The sequence below is a fragment of the Dendrobium catenatum genome, unplaced genomic scaffold, assembly GCF_001605985.2.
Source record: "Dendrobium catenatum unplaced genomic scaffold, ASM160598v2 fragScaff_scaffold_842, whole genome shotgun sequence".
NCBI classification, from domain to species: domain Eukaryota; kingdom Viridiplantae; phylum Streptophyta; class Magnoliopsida; order Asparagales; family Orchidaceae; genus Dendrobium; species Dendrobium catenatum.
In genome coordinates this window covers 107,866-123,998 of record NW_021319304.1, presented here as the reverse complement: position 1 = coordinate 123,998, position 16,133 = coordinate 107,866, and the positions used below count along the sequence as shown (strand labels likewise).

Here is a 16,133-nt window from a genome sequence, read left to right as displayed (position 1 = left end):
TTTTTACTAATTTTTACAACAGTTTCTTAGAACAATTTTTTTTTTTTTGGAATAACAAAATTAATGGTTAAAAGCTGTCACAAATGAAGACTTAGGCTTCATTTGAAGGAAAATTGTTACGTACGGTGTCTGGATTCGTTTGGAGGCGAATTCAGATGCACCACACCACCCGGGGCCCGGTGCATCCGGATGACGTGGCGCGTTCGGATTCACCTCCGGATTGTCCGGACACCGCACGTAATAATCTTTGTCGTTTGAGACAGCTTTTGTGTTGCTTTCTAAAATGACTTTTCAGTACAAAAATTTCCGATTCACGAAAAATTTATACTAAAAAATTATTTTAAAAATCAACAAAAATCTCAAACGAAGCCTAATAAAAGAAAGGATAGTTTTGAGTGCGTCGCATATTGATTTTAACTTTTAAGTCAATTAAAATTGTCAATAAATATATATAAGCATATTTAATTAAAAATTAATTTTAAAACATTCAATTTATTTTAAAAAAAAAGTGTGATATAAAATTTGTTTATTTATTATATTCATCTAAAATCAATTTTAAAACTTATTTATTTATTACATTCATCTAAAATAAATTTTAAAATTTATTCTAATACATTTTAATAAAAATATCTTAATTTTTTGACCCACGTCTAATATCTCTTCATATCAAAGTCCTCTCATATAAAACTATCACTTTCTTTAGACATTTATGTTAATTAAGTCAAATTCACACACATCACATACGTAAAACTCGAACCTAAAACCACTAAGTTAATAGCTAAAACACCCGACCAACAGACCACAATGAGCGGCGTATATAAATCTATTCCTAAAAGCAATAATATGCATGCATTGAATTGTCTTGTACTAGTGAAATGTCTTGCATGTGGCTACCTCTTTCTCTATGCAATCAACACTTGATAAGAGTGCTATTAATATAAATCAACAAATATGGGTCTAATATTTAAGAGAGTGACTTGGTTATATAGGCATGAAGACTTTTTTTTTTTTTATTCAAAATGCGACTATGGGAGAGTGCTTTCCCTTAACAATGGGAGCATTTATGGTTAAAGGTTGAGGATGTTTTAATAATAGTCAAAATGGAGATTGTGAAAGAGCTATGATGTAGTACTTAAAATATTATGCTTAACTATAATGCCCTTTTTTTTTAATGATTATATTTTAGATTTAGTGATATGAGATCCATAATGGCATTGAGTCAAGAACATCAATCATAATTGTGTAGTTGATTAAGTATGGGATCCTTGCATGGTGATTCATGCATGTGAACAAATAAGATTTGTTAGAATTCAGGGATAGCTTAGGAGTTAGGGCTCAACAACCCAAAGTTCTTAAATGAATTTATTTAAAAAGTCTGAAATTTTTGAACCGTGGCGTTCGGCTCCGAGATTTTTAGCGTCATTTTGAAAAATATTGTTTTATATAAATTTCTCTCTACCCAGCCCATTTTTCCCTCTCTCATCTAGCTTGCTGGGTAAGGAAGGGAAGGAGGAAAAGGGAAGCCAATAGAGAAAAGAAGTGAGCTTTTCGTCGCAAATTCTTTTCACTGCTTCTAAATAGTTTATTCCATCATCATAGGTGACTTCAATTATATATATGTTTTTAAATATTTTGATTCTGAGATTTATTCTTCTATCTAAATCAATACTTATTGCATTTTATCCTTATTTAGTGAACTTCTACCACATCACTTTTGGTATATTGTAGTACTAAATATTATTGACATTTTGACTGAAAGATATCACATTTTTACTAGTTGAAATATTATTTATTTTATTTTGTATGATTTGAGTAAAATATTTGAGTTTTTTTGACACGGTTATACTATTAATGCAAGCACTTTGAATGAATACAGGTATGTGAATAAGTAATCTATGATCGCTATTAATTTTACAATTATCACTACAGGAAAAACGCAAAAAATAGGAGGTTTTTTCCGGCAGTTAGGAAGGCAAAACCGGCGGTTTCTCGGCGGTTTTTACGCCGCCGGTATAATTGGCGTAGGAAACTTTTATCAACGGCTTAGTACCGGCGGTTCTGTTAGGCGGCGGTTTTCCGGCGGTGTATACCGCCGGTGACTATGTATGTAACAACAAGAAAGGTTGATTTATTACTGTGGTTAGCTGGAAACTTTTTTATACATGCTTATGATGATGGACCGACAAGCTTTTCTTTAAATATTGTGATTTGTGGTGATATCCTCTACTAGTTCACATGATGTATTGATTTGGAGTGAGAAAGAGAAATTACTATGCCAACAAGTAAGAGTAATGACTTTGATTACTGAAATCCACCTGAATATTATACTGAGAATACTCAATGGAAAAATGTCACGCAAGCCAAAATTCATTACTTATTTAATATGACTGTAATATGTACATAAGATATTGGTTCATTATTAATGATTAACTATTTTTGAACATGTGATTAAGATATTGATTTGAGGCTCATATAAAATAATTGAATATCTATATGATTTTTGATAGTATTGCATTATCATATATTTCTGTCAATTTTCATAGATACTTCTGCTTTACTGGTTTATATAATTTTAATACTATTTAGCTAATATTGAAATGACGTTTGATTTACGAATGATGGCTAACATTCTTATCATTTTAATACCCGTACTATATTGTTTTATGGGCTTTACTGTTACCACATGTGTTTTACTGTTTTTGCACATACATAGATTCATGGTCATATTGATTGCTAACTTTTTGAACTGAATGATTTCAGCGTACTATTTTTTTTTCGTACTTTGAGTTCAATAATAGAGTTTTAGTGACCTGCTGGATTTTATAAGCTCAATTTATATGATTTAAAAATTTCATGTCAGGAAAGAAGTTCGAGAGTGTAGGCTGATCAGATTCAAGATTTTTCAGGTTTTATTGTTAGTGAAAAATTGAATAAAATTATGTTTGGTTTAATTTCCCTTCTAAAAATCATGACCTCTCTCTCTCTGCAAGCAGCCAGAGAGCATGACTCACGAATCATGATCTAGGAAGGAAAATAAGAAGAATCTGCCACAAGGTGGAGGTGCAGTTGCCAGGAGGCGGCTGACTAGAAGAGTTAGGTGTTGTTGCCGAAGCAAGAGGAACTGGTGGTGGAGCTTGGTCAAGACAACAAGATTTTATTCAATATCCATCTTCCTCCAATAATTCTCAATAATTGGTATCAAATCTTGGTTTGAAAGATCAAGAGAAGAAAGGTGTTTCTTGTAATCAAGAAAAGGAGCAAGTTTGGAGAATGGTGAAGGGAAAACATTATTTTGTTCTATTATAGATTTTGTTTTATTTTGTTCATGAAATAAAGAAGAGTGATGTGGAAAGGACGCAATCATAATTGTAGTATACGACTGTGCTTACAGTGGATCAAGAACCCCGAAGCACAAACAAACACCGCCAGTCTTTCTTTTACTAAGTTGGATCAAGTTAATATTTGGGCTCGGTTTAAGTTGAATTTGGTGTTGTAGGGTTCGTATTTTCGAGATGTTCAACTCAAAATTGCTCAAGATTCATGTTTGATCATGATAAATTTTTGATGATATATCAATAATAATATAAAAAGTTGTGATATTTTTATCAATAAAACTCAAAATATTATTTTGCTTTTTTTACACTTATTTTTTTCTCTTTTAAATACTTTTTTTTATTAATTTAAAAAATTCTATAACCACTTACAAAAATATTTTTTTTTACTAATTTTTAAAACTCTGTCAATGTGTACATTGTGCTTGGACAATTATGCTTATCTTGTTAAAACTCTCTTACATATACTATTAATAATTTCATATAAAATTTTAGGGAAAATAACATAATTATTATGCAAAACATATTTCTTTTTTAAGAATGATAAATTAAACCTTAAAAATATTATATTCCAGAGTTTTGATGAGGATCGTGGACATTAACAAATTTAGAGTGTGAGCATTAGGGCATGTACTCTCATTAGCTCCACATACTTAAGTTTCGTTTGGGATGACTTTTTTACTGCTTCATAAAGCAGCTTTTTAGTAAAAAAAATTAATTTTTGAACTAGAAAGCTGCTTTAAGAAGCATTAAGAAAGCTGCCCCAAACGAAGTCTTAGTTGTTTTATTAAGTGAGACTTACCCCTCCATTAGAGCTGTAAGCAAATTGAGCATTCAACAAGTTTTTGGTGGCTCGGCTTAATTAAAGCTCGTTCATAATCGTTTGATTAAGTAATCAAATAAATATGAACCTTTAAAAAAAAAAATAATCCATGATTAAATGAGAGAGCTTGAACAACAATGAGTTATACTGGTTTATATTCGTGAACAACATCAAGTAAAACTCGTGAACATACTCGATAAGCTTGTTTTGTGTTCGATATGGAGCTTGTGAGCATGTTCGTTAAATAATAGATTAATTTATCAATTAATAAATTATAAAAATTAATCAAATATTATAATATATATTATTAAATAAATTATTATGATCTATGAATTGATTTTATATTCTAACATATAATTTAATCACTAATTAACATAGCATTCTCATTTTTTTATACTATTTTTATTTGAGCCACAACTTAAGCTTGCAAATCGGACGGACAACAGCCGTTTACGCCATGTTACGCGCGCCCACACAAAATCTCGGATTGCCCTAATCCTCTTCTGCCCTTACGCCGCTCGCTCAACCGGTGCTCGAAACACTCCTCCTTCCCTACGCCGTTCGAGCCCGACTTCTTTCCGACGCCGCTCGTGCCTGAATTCCTCCTCTTTCTTCCCTAAGCAACTCGTGCCGGAACGCCTGCTCCTGGAAGATTACGGCTGCAAACGAAACTTATCAAATACAGTACAACACCCTTAGATTCAGCGAGAGCCTCAACTGTTTTGAGCAAATAGGTGAGCACGTTGGATTGGAAGGGATTTTCTCTTCCTTATTCTCGATCTTTTGAAGTGGAATGATAGGATCGGAACTTATTAGAATGAACTAAGTGATATGCTTAATCGTGGAACTCATAATTTTGTTTTACTGCTTGATGTTACTTTTGAGTTCTACAGGTTTTCCTATTTTTCGGATGCTAAATGTTTTACTGCCTGATGTGTCTTAAGTATGGACGGCTAAATATTTCTTGTTTCAACTTGTTTCTGTAGATTTAATTTAGGACTTTTCTGTAGATTTAATTAAGGTATGTTCTAATTTAGGTTTGTTCTGTGGTTTTAATTTATTTGTTTTCATTTCAATGATTTTTTTGAGAATGTAGTTTATGGATCCTCTACAATTGTCATAAAATGTTACAGACGCAGTTGACGCCTCTTATATAGCGGGCTTTGATATTACCTTTACTATGCGACAGTTAACTGTACAACTAGGAAGATATTATTATGCTTACATGTGTTAATCCGCTTGTCCATGTACTAATTTTAAAGATGGATAGTTTAAGATTGTAGGTTTTCTTCTCGAGATTCCTATAGAGTATGTTCACAAGCTTTACATGATGCTGTTCATGAACATAAACAAGTGAAACACATGGTGGTTCATTTATTTATCTAGTATTTAAAAAAATCCAAGCTTGTTTGATTACTTAATCAGACGATTATGAATGAGCCTTAATCGAGCCGAATCACGAGTAGCTTGTCAAATGCTCGGTTTTCTTACATCCCTAATCATTGCATATCAAACCATCATCATGAAAACTAACTTGACATTCATATTTGAATTATTGGAACCTGCATCTTCGATCATATATAAGGCATTCACCTAATATTCAATTTTTAGGGAATGTTGATAATCTCACTTGTCTAAGCACCTAGGAAAGAGCCTGGATTGTCCTTACAACACTATCAAATCCTCTTACCAACATTTTTGGCACTTCTCTTTCTCCAACTGAACTAAGATCTAGGGCTCTAACACAATCCAAAAAAGGCAGAAATTATAGTATCATCTAACCAAAGATCAATGCAATGTAAAAACAATGCTGAGAAATCCTACCTTCACTATGAGTTTTATCTATGTTCTCTTAACAAAGGAATTCAAATGCTGATGATTGACACATAGAAAATCACACCATACTGCACATATTGAAAAAAAAATTATTCTTGGTTAGTAACATCAAAATATATAGTTATTATTGTATTCTTTATAATTCAGGTCTTAATTTATGAACTACATTGCAGGAACCTAATCCTTAGTAAATATCACAACTAATTATAAGACTGTTATTGATTACTTAAAACATTAGACTGATAGGGTGGAAGAGTAAAGGACTATGAGCTTCAAGACGTCCAAAAAAACTGAAAAACAAAAAGTAAAACTAGCATCTAAAGGTGACAAAAGTTGCTAATAACAGCTGAAATAAGAAAATCACAAAATAATGAATCAATTCATAACTGAGGCAAACATGTACTTTATGTCTTGAATTAAATTTTTAGCCATTTTTTGTTCTGCTCAAGCTTGATTCAAACCATTTTGATATGGTTCCTAGTAAAAAATTTTATTATAGGTATGGTTCTACATTAGAAGGGTGTTGGCTCAATGGTTGTTTTAGTGTTAATAATATGGGAATGGAATAGAGGGGGTAACATGAAAATAAACAAGTGTTCATGATGGTCATAATTGTTTTATCGCAGTCTATGTAATTTATTTATGTTAATTGTAATGATTGTGTTATCCTCTTATTTGTCTTTATGTTGACTGTTAAAGGAAGGTTAATATTCTTTTATTAAGACTTGTGTGTCATTTAATAGTTTCTTTAAGACTTTATCATAATTATTACTTACCCTAGAAACCTTTCCCACTAATTGAAACCTAAAGGTTTTGTAATAGGACCATTGAATGAAGATTTCAGATTGTTATTCCTTTCTCTTAGTTGTTTGTGAATCAGAAGTTTGCATTAGTGACACCAATTATATTTGTAGGTAAGTTATTTAATCATAATATTGTATATTGCAAATCTCGTAAATCCTGCCGTCAAATTATGTTCCATTTTGGTAATTAATTAACAGAATGTAACATTATAATGTTACATTCTATCAAACTAGAATATTTTATTTGACATTGATAATTTTTTATAGTGTTAAATTAATTCTCCATGTTTTGTTTATTGTTCGGCTTTGCCTGCTTTGCTTGTTGCGAAGTTAAACATGTTTGTTTTTCCTCTTTTCCATGTCTTCGTTGTTGTTCGACTTTATGTATAGCTATTTGCTCAGGCTGTTGTCGTCGAGACCTCACCTATAGAGGTGAGGAAAAGAAAAAGCAATCTTTAAATCTTTTTGTGCCTTCTTATCCTCCTTATTTGAAAATTTTAATTTGTGTTTGTTTGATTAGAGCTCAAAGCGAGGAAGCTGGCGGCTAAGATGGGTGAGTACTAAGGAGTAAGAAAGCTAGTGTACTTATAATTAAATTGAGGGTATCAACGAAAAGAATCCAACACATCTAAGCTTAGTTCTGGCATCCTCAAGACACTCAAACATTCAAAAAAAACTTCATGATTAAGAGTATTAATGTGGGTAATCTGATGATGTGTTTTAAACTTTAGCTACATATATGAAAAGTGCTACTCTAAAAAACTTAAGCAAAATCTAAGAACAAACAGCTCAACACACACACAGACATAGTGCTGAATGCAATGCACAATGTACATGCAGATGTCTCGGAGCCTTCTCATGTATCCACTTCCATTTATATCTCTACTTGACCCTCTCGCATCTATTCATAATAGATGAATAAATACATGAACATATACATATACATAGGTGTACACGCCTACACATAACATAACATAGGCATCCCTTTTAATACATTCCTTTCTCCATACATATCTGCTAGCGCATGAATATGACATGTAAATGGCAACACATGAACATAACAACTTTCACAATTTTCTATTGTAGAAATTATATTTGATATGATACATGATTACATGAATTTGATAACTTTAAAATTTTCAACTTATACAAGCCCCCTTTCAGATGATAATCGAATATGTGAGTTCGTCAATGGGACATGGCAATATCAACTTTTTTAACACCTATGAGCCACATTTAATATTCATACATGAATACATAAAAGTAACACATATAGGACTATTTCAATAGTACCCATAAGTAAAACTTGTACACATAGCTCAACAGTGATAAATTAGAAAATCATTCATTAGGGACATTGACATCATCATTTTGCAGCATATATTGAATTGTAGTAATTACTAGAAATGTTAGCATTATTGAAAATTTACTTGAGAAAGTGTTCAAACCAACCACCTGGTAAAAAATTACTTTTTCTTATCAATAAGACTAAAATATTCTATTCTACAATATAACAAAAGTTACACAGTGAAACCTTTCTATATCTTTTTGTTAAACACTTTTTATATTGACCCTAATCAAATATAACCAAAACATTTACTCACATACTCAGCCAAATTGAAATTTAAAGCTGGGCATATGTAATCTACCTCGAGATAAGCACTTTTCTTAATTAGCTCGATTAACGAACCTAATGATGTCTCCCCCAAATCCATGTTTTTTCTCTTTCTCTATGTTATTTCTCTTCTCTTCTCCCTTCTCTTGATACTCACTTGACTTAGGAATAACAATGATTTTTATTTAATGCTAGAAGATATTTATATAAAAACTTTGAAATAGACCTAGCGCAACAATGCTCCAATTTACATTGTCGTAGTGCTCCAAAAGGAAGATTTGATTTTAGTAGTTTCTAATGAACATAAGCCTTAATGTTGTATATTTCCCTTTAGCACCGAAACATTGCACTTTACAAAGCCACAGTGCTCCAGGATGATTCTAAGTTTATTCTTGTAAACCTTCCATATGTTTTTGTTAAACCTAGCTTATATTGACCCTAATCAAATAACCCAAAAATGTACTCACATACTCAGGCAAATTGAAATTTAAAGTAGGGCATCTGTAATCTACCTCGAGATAAACAGTTTTCTCAATTAGCTAGATGAATGAATCCAATGTTGTGGCCCTCAAACCCATGTTTTTTCTCTTTCTCTATGATCTTTCTCTTCTCTCCTCCCTTCTCTTGATACTCTCTTGACTTAGGAATAACAATGATCTTTATTTAATGCTATGAGATATTTATATAAAAACTCTGAAGTAGACCTAGTGCCGCAATACTACAATTTATGTTGTCGTAGTGCTCCAAAAGGAAGATTTGATTCTAGTGGTTTCTAATGAACATAAGCTTTAATGTTGTAGAATTTTCCTTCAGCACCACAACGCACTATAGATCCGCAGTGCTCCAGGTTGATTCTAACTTGATTCTAGTAAATAGAGAGCTTAACACCACAATATTGATCCCATAGCGCTGCAATGCTTTTAAGCATAGTTTTTTTATATTAAAGACAGAGATTAACACCACAATGCCATCTTCTCAAATGCCTAGCGCTCTAGAGCAATTTTTTCCAAACTTAGTTCTTAAACTTTTAAAGCCAATGTACAACTTTTTATGACTAAGTTTTAACAATAAATAACTTAAGGTGATTCATAGGGATTTAATAAGTATGTAATAACCTATAAATCTTTCCAAATATTATTCAAATTATTACGGTGAACTTAGTATTATAGAAAGGGTTGTTGCATGTGATTCAATGTTTGTGATTAGGCGGTGGTCTAATAGTGGTGATCCAATGATGGTGGTCGTGTGTCAATTTGACAGTAACAACAGGGTGATGGTCTGACAATGACAATTAGGCGTTGGTCCTATGGTTGCAATCTAACAATCGTGGTCTAATGGGTGGTCTGAAGGCAATGGTTGGGTGGTGGTCTTAGGATGATGGTTGGGCAGCGGTACAACAACGACGCTTGGGTGGAGTTCTACAATTTTCCAAACCTATGAGCTCTCTTAAATATTAAGACAAGGTTCCCCTTTATGTGGAGAAGGGGGATCATTTATAAATTTTGAGAGTAGCTTGTTTCATAAATGTAATCAAAATTTATAACACTTCATTGAGCAACAACAACAATAACATTAAGCCTTTATCCGAGTATGTGAGGTTGGCTACATGAATCATTTTTCTCCATTGTGCCCTGTTAAAAGTTAAATTCTCATTTAAATGTAATGAAGAAATGTCATTTCTAGTATTTTCTAACCAAGTATTTTTAGGTCTACATCTACCTTTCTTAACATAAGTAAAATCTAATACATCTACTTTCCTAACCGGGTCATCAGTAGGCCGCCGTTTATGTGACCAAACCATCTAAGGCGACTCTCTCTAATCTTATCTTCCACTGGAGCTACTCCAACCTTTTCATGTGTATGCTCATTTTGTATCATGTCTCTAAGAGTAAAGCCACTCATCCACCTGAGCATCCTTATCTTTGTAACACTTAAATTAATATTATGCTTCTCTTTTAATGACCAACATTCTGCACCATAAAGTAATGCAAGTCTAACTACCATCTTATAGAAATTTCTCTTAAGTTTGAGGGGGAATTTTCTATCACACAACAAGCCTGATGCATTCCTCCACTTTAACCATCCAACTTGAATTCTACTAATAATATCTTCATCTATTTCACCATCACTCTGAACAATAAACCTAAGATATCTAAATCGTGTACTCTTATTAATGACTTCATTACCCAAAGTCACAATCCCCCCACAAGAACTATTATTACTAAAGTTACACTCCATATATTCAGTTTTAGATCTATTCAAATGAAAGCCTTTAGAATACAAGGTTGACCTCCATAATTTAAGTTTACCTTCAACTCCCTCTCTAGTCTTATCAACAAGAAGAATATCATCAACAAAAAGCATACATCAGGTACAACCTCTTGCAAATGTCTAGTGAAAACATCCATTAATTTCCTTGATGATTTTTTATTATTTTAGTGTGTTAATGATATCAAAACTAAGCAATATTGAGCTTATTAAATTCATCTCATCGAGATGCTCGTTTTGACTATAAGTATGTAAAATTTAATAATCATTTGTTTATTTAATTAGTATCTCAAAAATTTAAACTATGCTTTAAGAGCTTGTTCTTATTTCAGTCGGACTCTGATCAGATCACTTTTAGTATTGTTGGGTTCATCTTGTTGGTCAATTTGACTAAAAGCTTGTTGAAATTAGAGTTCTAATAGTTTGAAGGTGTAAATAAGTCTAGCTGAGCTTGAGTCACCCTTAATTTGAGCTTAAACTTTATTATTTAATCAAGTTCAAGCTTGAGCTTGAGCACATTTCTACAAGTTCAATTTGGCTCACAAGTCTGCTCATTTATTCTTAAAGAGAGAAAATGATTATGATATAAATAATTGTTATAGTAAAATTTTTTAAAAAATGGGGAATCAAAGGATATATTATGAAGAATCAATTGATATAAGGAAGTGTGTTATAATTATTAAATACTTTAAACAACTTTGTACTTAAGTTTCTCAATATTAATACATTTTGAGTATATTTTATATTGATATTTTTAAGTGAAACGACTTGAGAACTAACAAGTCGAGTTGGGGTTAGCTTTCACAACGATTGTTGTTCCAATTTTGTATTTGAAGTTCTCTTTCACAGCGATTGTTGTTCAGAAGAATAATAAATAGTGTAAGACATTTGAATTTGAGTTGAGTGAATGTCCTGAATTAATTTTTGGTTGACACTACGATGACTTTCCCATTGTGAATTATTAATTTGCTCAAATAATTTTCACACTAATCAGTTCTAATTGTGTGCAGGTGTTGTTCCATTTGGCAATTTTGATTCTGATGTATTATGCTTCATCTTAATTATCTACTATCACTATTCTATTCTAATATACCACTCATTGTTGCTGTTAATCTGCACGAAAAGATATTTAGCAGTTAGCTTGTTGGAATAAGTACACAAGTAATCTAGGATACCTGAAATTATTTTATTATCTTGGAAGGATAAATCTGCAATGATATTTTTTTACTTCTATACTTTAGAATTCTCATTCGTATTTGTGCATTTGTGAGTGTAATTTGACTCTTAATAGGGTACAATAGAGAAGAATTAATGTAGCTGATCCCACGTAGTGGGATTAAAAGGCTTGTTGTTTTGTTTATATCTTAAGAAAAGTGAATAGAGATTTTAACCTCAGTTGAGCATTGTTAAATGAGCTTGCCATGCATTGAAAAAATAAATCCTTTCAAAATTATGTACAGAAACATTTTCCTGTTGCTTTATTAATATTTGCTTTAGTAATTAAGTTGAATTATTCTGTGTTTGGTATATGTGTGTACAATATTAGGTACTGCATGCAGCTTTTGATATAAAATCAGTCAGGTATCATATAATTGTGTAGACCATTATTTGTTGACGAATCATAATGCTTAATCGTATTTTTTGGCTTGACTTGTTCTTGCAATATTAATTATATCTACCCGGCTTTCTCTGCAGCTTGGTCGTTTTTCAGTTTTCATGTCTTTTGAAAGTATAAAAAGGTTGAGGTCGCTTGACTCAGGATTTATTTCATATGACTAGGATAAAACCTAACTTCTAAGCCAAGGAAGTTATGAAGATGCATTTGGGGATTTAGATTAGACATCACTATGACTTTTTATGCCTAAAGCTTTTTCATGATTCATGATACCCATACTTAGCCTCTGACACATGCTATGCATCTAAGGAAACAATGGAACTTATGACTTATGAGGAAATATATAAATAAATAAATAAAATGTGATATTGAGCAGTAGCTCATGAAGCTTTGCCCTCACCTTCCAACAATGGCATCATCATCATTTCTGATGCCGAAGTTCCACAGTTATAGAAATTTTTTTCACAATTTTCCGTTGGGCTAGTGCTCCGGTATGTTTGTTTGGAAATTAATGGAAGTAATTATAGTTTTTTTCTCCCTAAAATAATTATTTATTATTTAATGGAAGTAATTATAGCTTTTACATCCATTTTCTTATTTTTTGGTTCTCTTTTTCTTTATCTCATTCTATTTTCTAATGTAATTATTGTTTGACTTCTACTTTTCTTCTTCTTTTATTATTTTTCTGTTGTTCTTACATTACCTTTTTTTTTTTTTTTTAGAATCATCCATGCCTTTCTCACTTTGAATTGCTCTATTATAGGCCAGCAGTTAGAATAAAAAAAAGTGAATATAGAGGAGTGCAATGGTATGGGGTAATAAAAGGTGGCGAAAAGAAATTGATGTCTTATTTTCACCTTCCTGGTTTGTTGTTGTTGCCTTTTTTTTTTACAATTTTGGGCTGCTTTGGCACTCACTATGATTCAGACTACATGAACCAAACATTTGGATGATGAAGCCTATTACCTTTTTGTTGCCAGTTTTTATTCTTTTCATTTTAAATCAGTGCTATTGGTTTTTTCTTGTATAAAGGTAATGTTTCTTCATGCGTTTAGCTTATAATCTATAGCGAAAGGATTGTTGCGTACAACTACAACCAAGAATCTCCCCAATGCTGCTTCTACTCTGGAAACATAGCAGTTTTATCTTATTCAGGTCCGTTAGTATGTAATGTAATATTAAATATGCGGCTATCTGCTCTTGCCAAATGTGGGCACACTTACACCCTCAGCTTTATATATATATATATGCTATTTAAAAATAAATTGTACCTTGGCGCTCTGTTTATTTGGTTTGCATTTGATGTTCAAATGTTACTGGTGTTTTGCATGGACTACAAATCTCTCAATAGGCTTCATTCATCATTCATGAAATAGAATTAATGGATATGAAGATATCATTCAAATACAAGGTTAATTTATATCTCATGTACTGAAAATCCGTCTGTATTATTTATCATTGTCAACGCTCTGATATTCTAGAAATTTAATTCTTTTTAATGAGATTTTTTTTTTCTTTGAACTTGCTGTCAATTCATGTTCTCGTGTTTGATTAGGCTTTTTGTGTTTGTCATTTAGATATGCTTCCCAAGTTGAATATGCCCGGCAACTGGACAACGATGCTCTTTCCATAGGATAAACACCTTTTTTTGTTGCAATGTGGAGATTCTCTGGTGGTCTAGGGTCAAAGAGTATTCAAGCAAAACCTAGTGCATCAAATGTAGACTGCTCTGATGATGAGGTTTCTTCTTGCACAAGTAGAGAAGAAGGCTTGGAATGCCCAATATGTTTGGAATCCTTCAACATTGTGGAGAATGTGCCATATGTTTTATGGTGTGGTCACACCCTCTGCAAAAACTGTGTTCTAGGACTTCAGTGCGCTGTTGTGAAATTTCCGAGCGCTCCAATCCAGCTTCCCCTCTTCATTTCCTGTCCGTGGTGCAACTTGTTGTCCTTTCGTCTGGTTTACAAGGGAAATCTTAAATTTCCTCGCAAGAACTTCTTCCTTCTGTGGATGGTTGAGAGCTTGAACGGTGACAGGCTTAAGTCTCATTCTTCTCTCTGTGGGAGTCATCAACCAGTTTCGCATTCTAATGGTGGGCTCTTTCTTCGAACCAATGGATATGGCAACCACAATGTTAGAAGCTCCCTGCAACAATCACAAGCAACTAGTCCTGATCAAGCTGGCTCATTAGCTCAGTACCTTAATGCAGAGAGGATCAATGCTTCATTGAGGAAATCTCTGGTTTTCTTTGTTCAACTGACTGCCAAGTTTCCTCTGGTCATCGTCTTTCTCCTTATCGTGCTCTATGCCATACCTGCCAGTGCTGCAATTCTGGTTCTGTATATTCTCATTACGATCTTGTTTGCCTTACCTTCCTTCCTGATATTGTATTTTGCATACCCAAGCTTAGATTGGCTGATCAGGGAAATCATCAATTGAGCTCCAGAAGTATAAGTTCCAGCTTTCTTGCATCTAAGGCTTCGTTTGGGTCAGCTTTCGTACTGCTTCTTAAAACGGCTTTTTAATATAAAGTTTTTTAATCCAAGAAAATTTTGTACTAGAAAATTGTTTTAGAAAGCAACAAAAAAGCTGTCCCAAATGAAAGTTAAGTCAGGGCTTTATGGCACCAATCATTCAGAGTTCAAATGTCAGGTATTTGAGTAATGCAATTTTAGCAGCAACAAATATTATAGCTTGTTGCAATCTTCTAGAATTCAAATCTAAGGTGTTTGGGTTTTGTGTTTTGACACTTGCAAAACAATTTATTATCAATGGATTTCTGTGTTGGTACCCAGTTTGCTTCATTGGAATCTGGTATTTGTATACTTTGGTGAATGGGATTAATCTTGCTGGAAAGCTATGTGCAAGTTGCTTGAATTTATGATGCAGAGGCTGGTTCAGTTTTCCAAAACTGCTAGCTACATATGTAAACTTAATGAAACAACTGTTTAAGGTTTTGTTTGGAAAAAAATTTTATCACTGTTTTTAAGAAATTTTTATATTAGAAAGTTATTGTAAAAAAGAAAGAAATCATTTTAGTTTATTTTTGAAGTAAAACGTTCTTACCCAATTTGACCGGGAACTCTTTATACCGCTCTTTAGTGTTTCCATGACCACCCATGACGGCCGTCATCTCCACCGCCTGCCGTCACTGTCGCTGCCACCACCTGTAGCCAACCACCGGTCGACATCAATAGTTCTTTGCCATTGCTAGAACAAAATGAACAGACCACAATGCCCAACCTCTGATGTTAAAGCAATGCCACTCGATCTCTACTGTTAGACCACCCCCACCTCCACCTCACACTTAACCGACCACACCCAACAGCAAGTAGCCATCAACTCTATTTCCTATAACTATATCGCTCCAAAGCAGCCCATTAATGGGAAAAAAAAGTTTTCCTATAAACTTTTCGTAATTCCTTATGTCTGTTAATATCAGTGCTTTATAAACCGGACCGGACCGGCCGGTTCAACCGTGAACCGGTCACTAGGCCGGTCCGGTTCAGCCCTAAAATCGCTTCTGCAAAGAACTGGCCGGTTCAACCGCGAACCGGTCCGGTTATTTTTGAACCGGCCGGTTCAAATCTCATAAATTTTAATTATTTTTTTTAAATAAATTAATTAATATATATTAAAAATATTTAATTAAAGTTAAATATACTTCATATAATAAGCAATTTTTTGTACTCAAAGCATCATGACACATCTTCACATGACCTCCCCATGTGCTCCCTTGGTGCAAGGAATCTAAATATGCTATATAAACAATAGCAAGAAAGTGTTTCTAAGCGACCCCGGTTAGACCGGTTGAACCGGTCGAACCGTGAACCTCTTC

The 16,133-nt window shown here is 33.0% G+C and overlaps 1 protein-coding gene across 7 annotated transcripts; it reads left to right on the top strand.

The window, feature by feature from the left end:
• Positions 1-4,600: 4,600 nt before the first annotated feature.
• LOC110098144 lies at positions 4,601-15,115 on the top strand. 7 transcript variants are annotated; one of them, XM_028696763.1, is made up of 5 exons: positions 4,601-4,889; positions 5,142-5,176; positions 13,056-13,156; positions 13,325-13,447; positions 13,870-15,115. In XM_028696763.1, the coding sequence occupies exon 5, from the start codon at positions 13,949-13,951 to the stop codon at positions 14,732-14,734; it is 786 nt and encodes a 261-aa protein (XP_028552596.1). In that variant the 5' UTR covers positions 4,601-4,889; positions 5,142-5,176; positions 13,056-13,156; positions 13,325-13,447; positions 13,870-13,948; the 3' UTR covers positions 14,735-15,115. The 7 variants fall into 7 exon arrangements, with proteins under 7 accessions (XP_028552596.1, XP_028552597.1, XP_028552599.1 ...); XM_028696764.1 differs by lacking the exon at positions 5,142-5,176; XM_028696766.1 differs by lacking the exon at positions 13,325-13,447.
• The last annotated feature ends 1,018 nt before the right edge of the window (positions 15,116-16,133 follow it).

Excerpts from the sequence above, each read along its gene's own strand:
- LOC110098144 (XM_020824872.2), top strand. The coding sequence starts at position 13,949 with ATGTGGAGATTCTCTGGTGGTCTAGGGTCAAAGAGTATTCAAGCAAAA.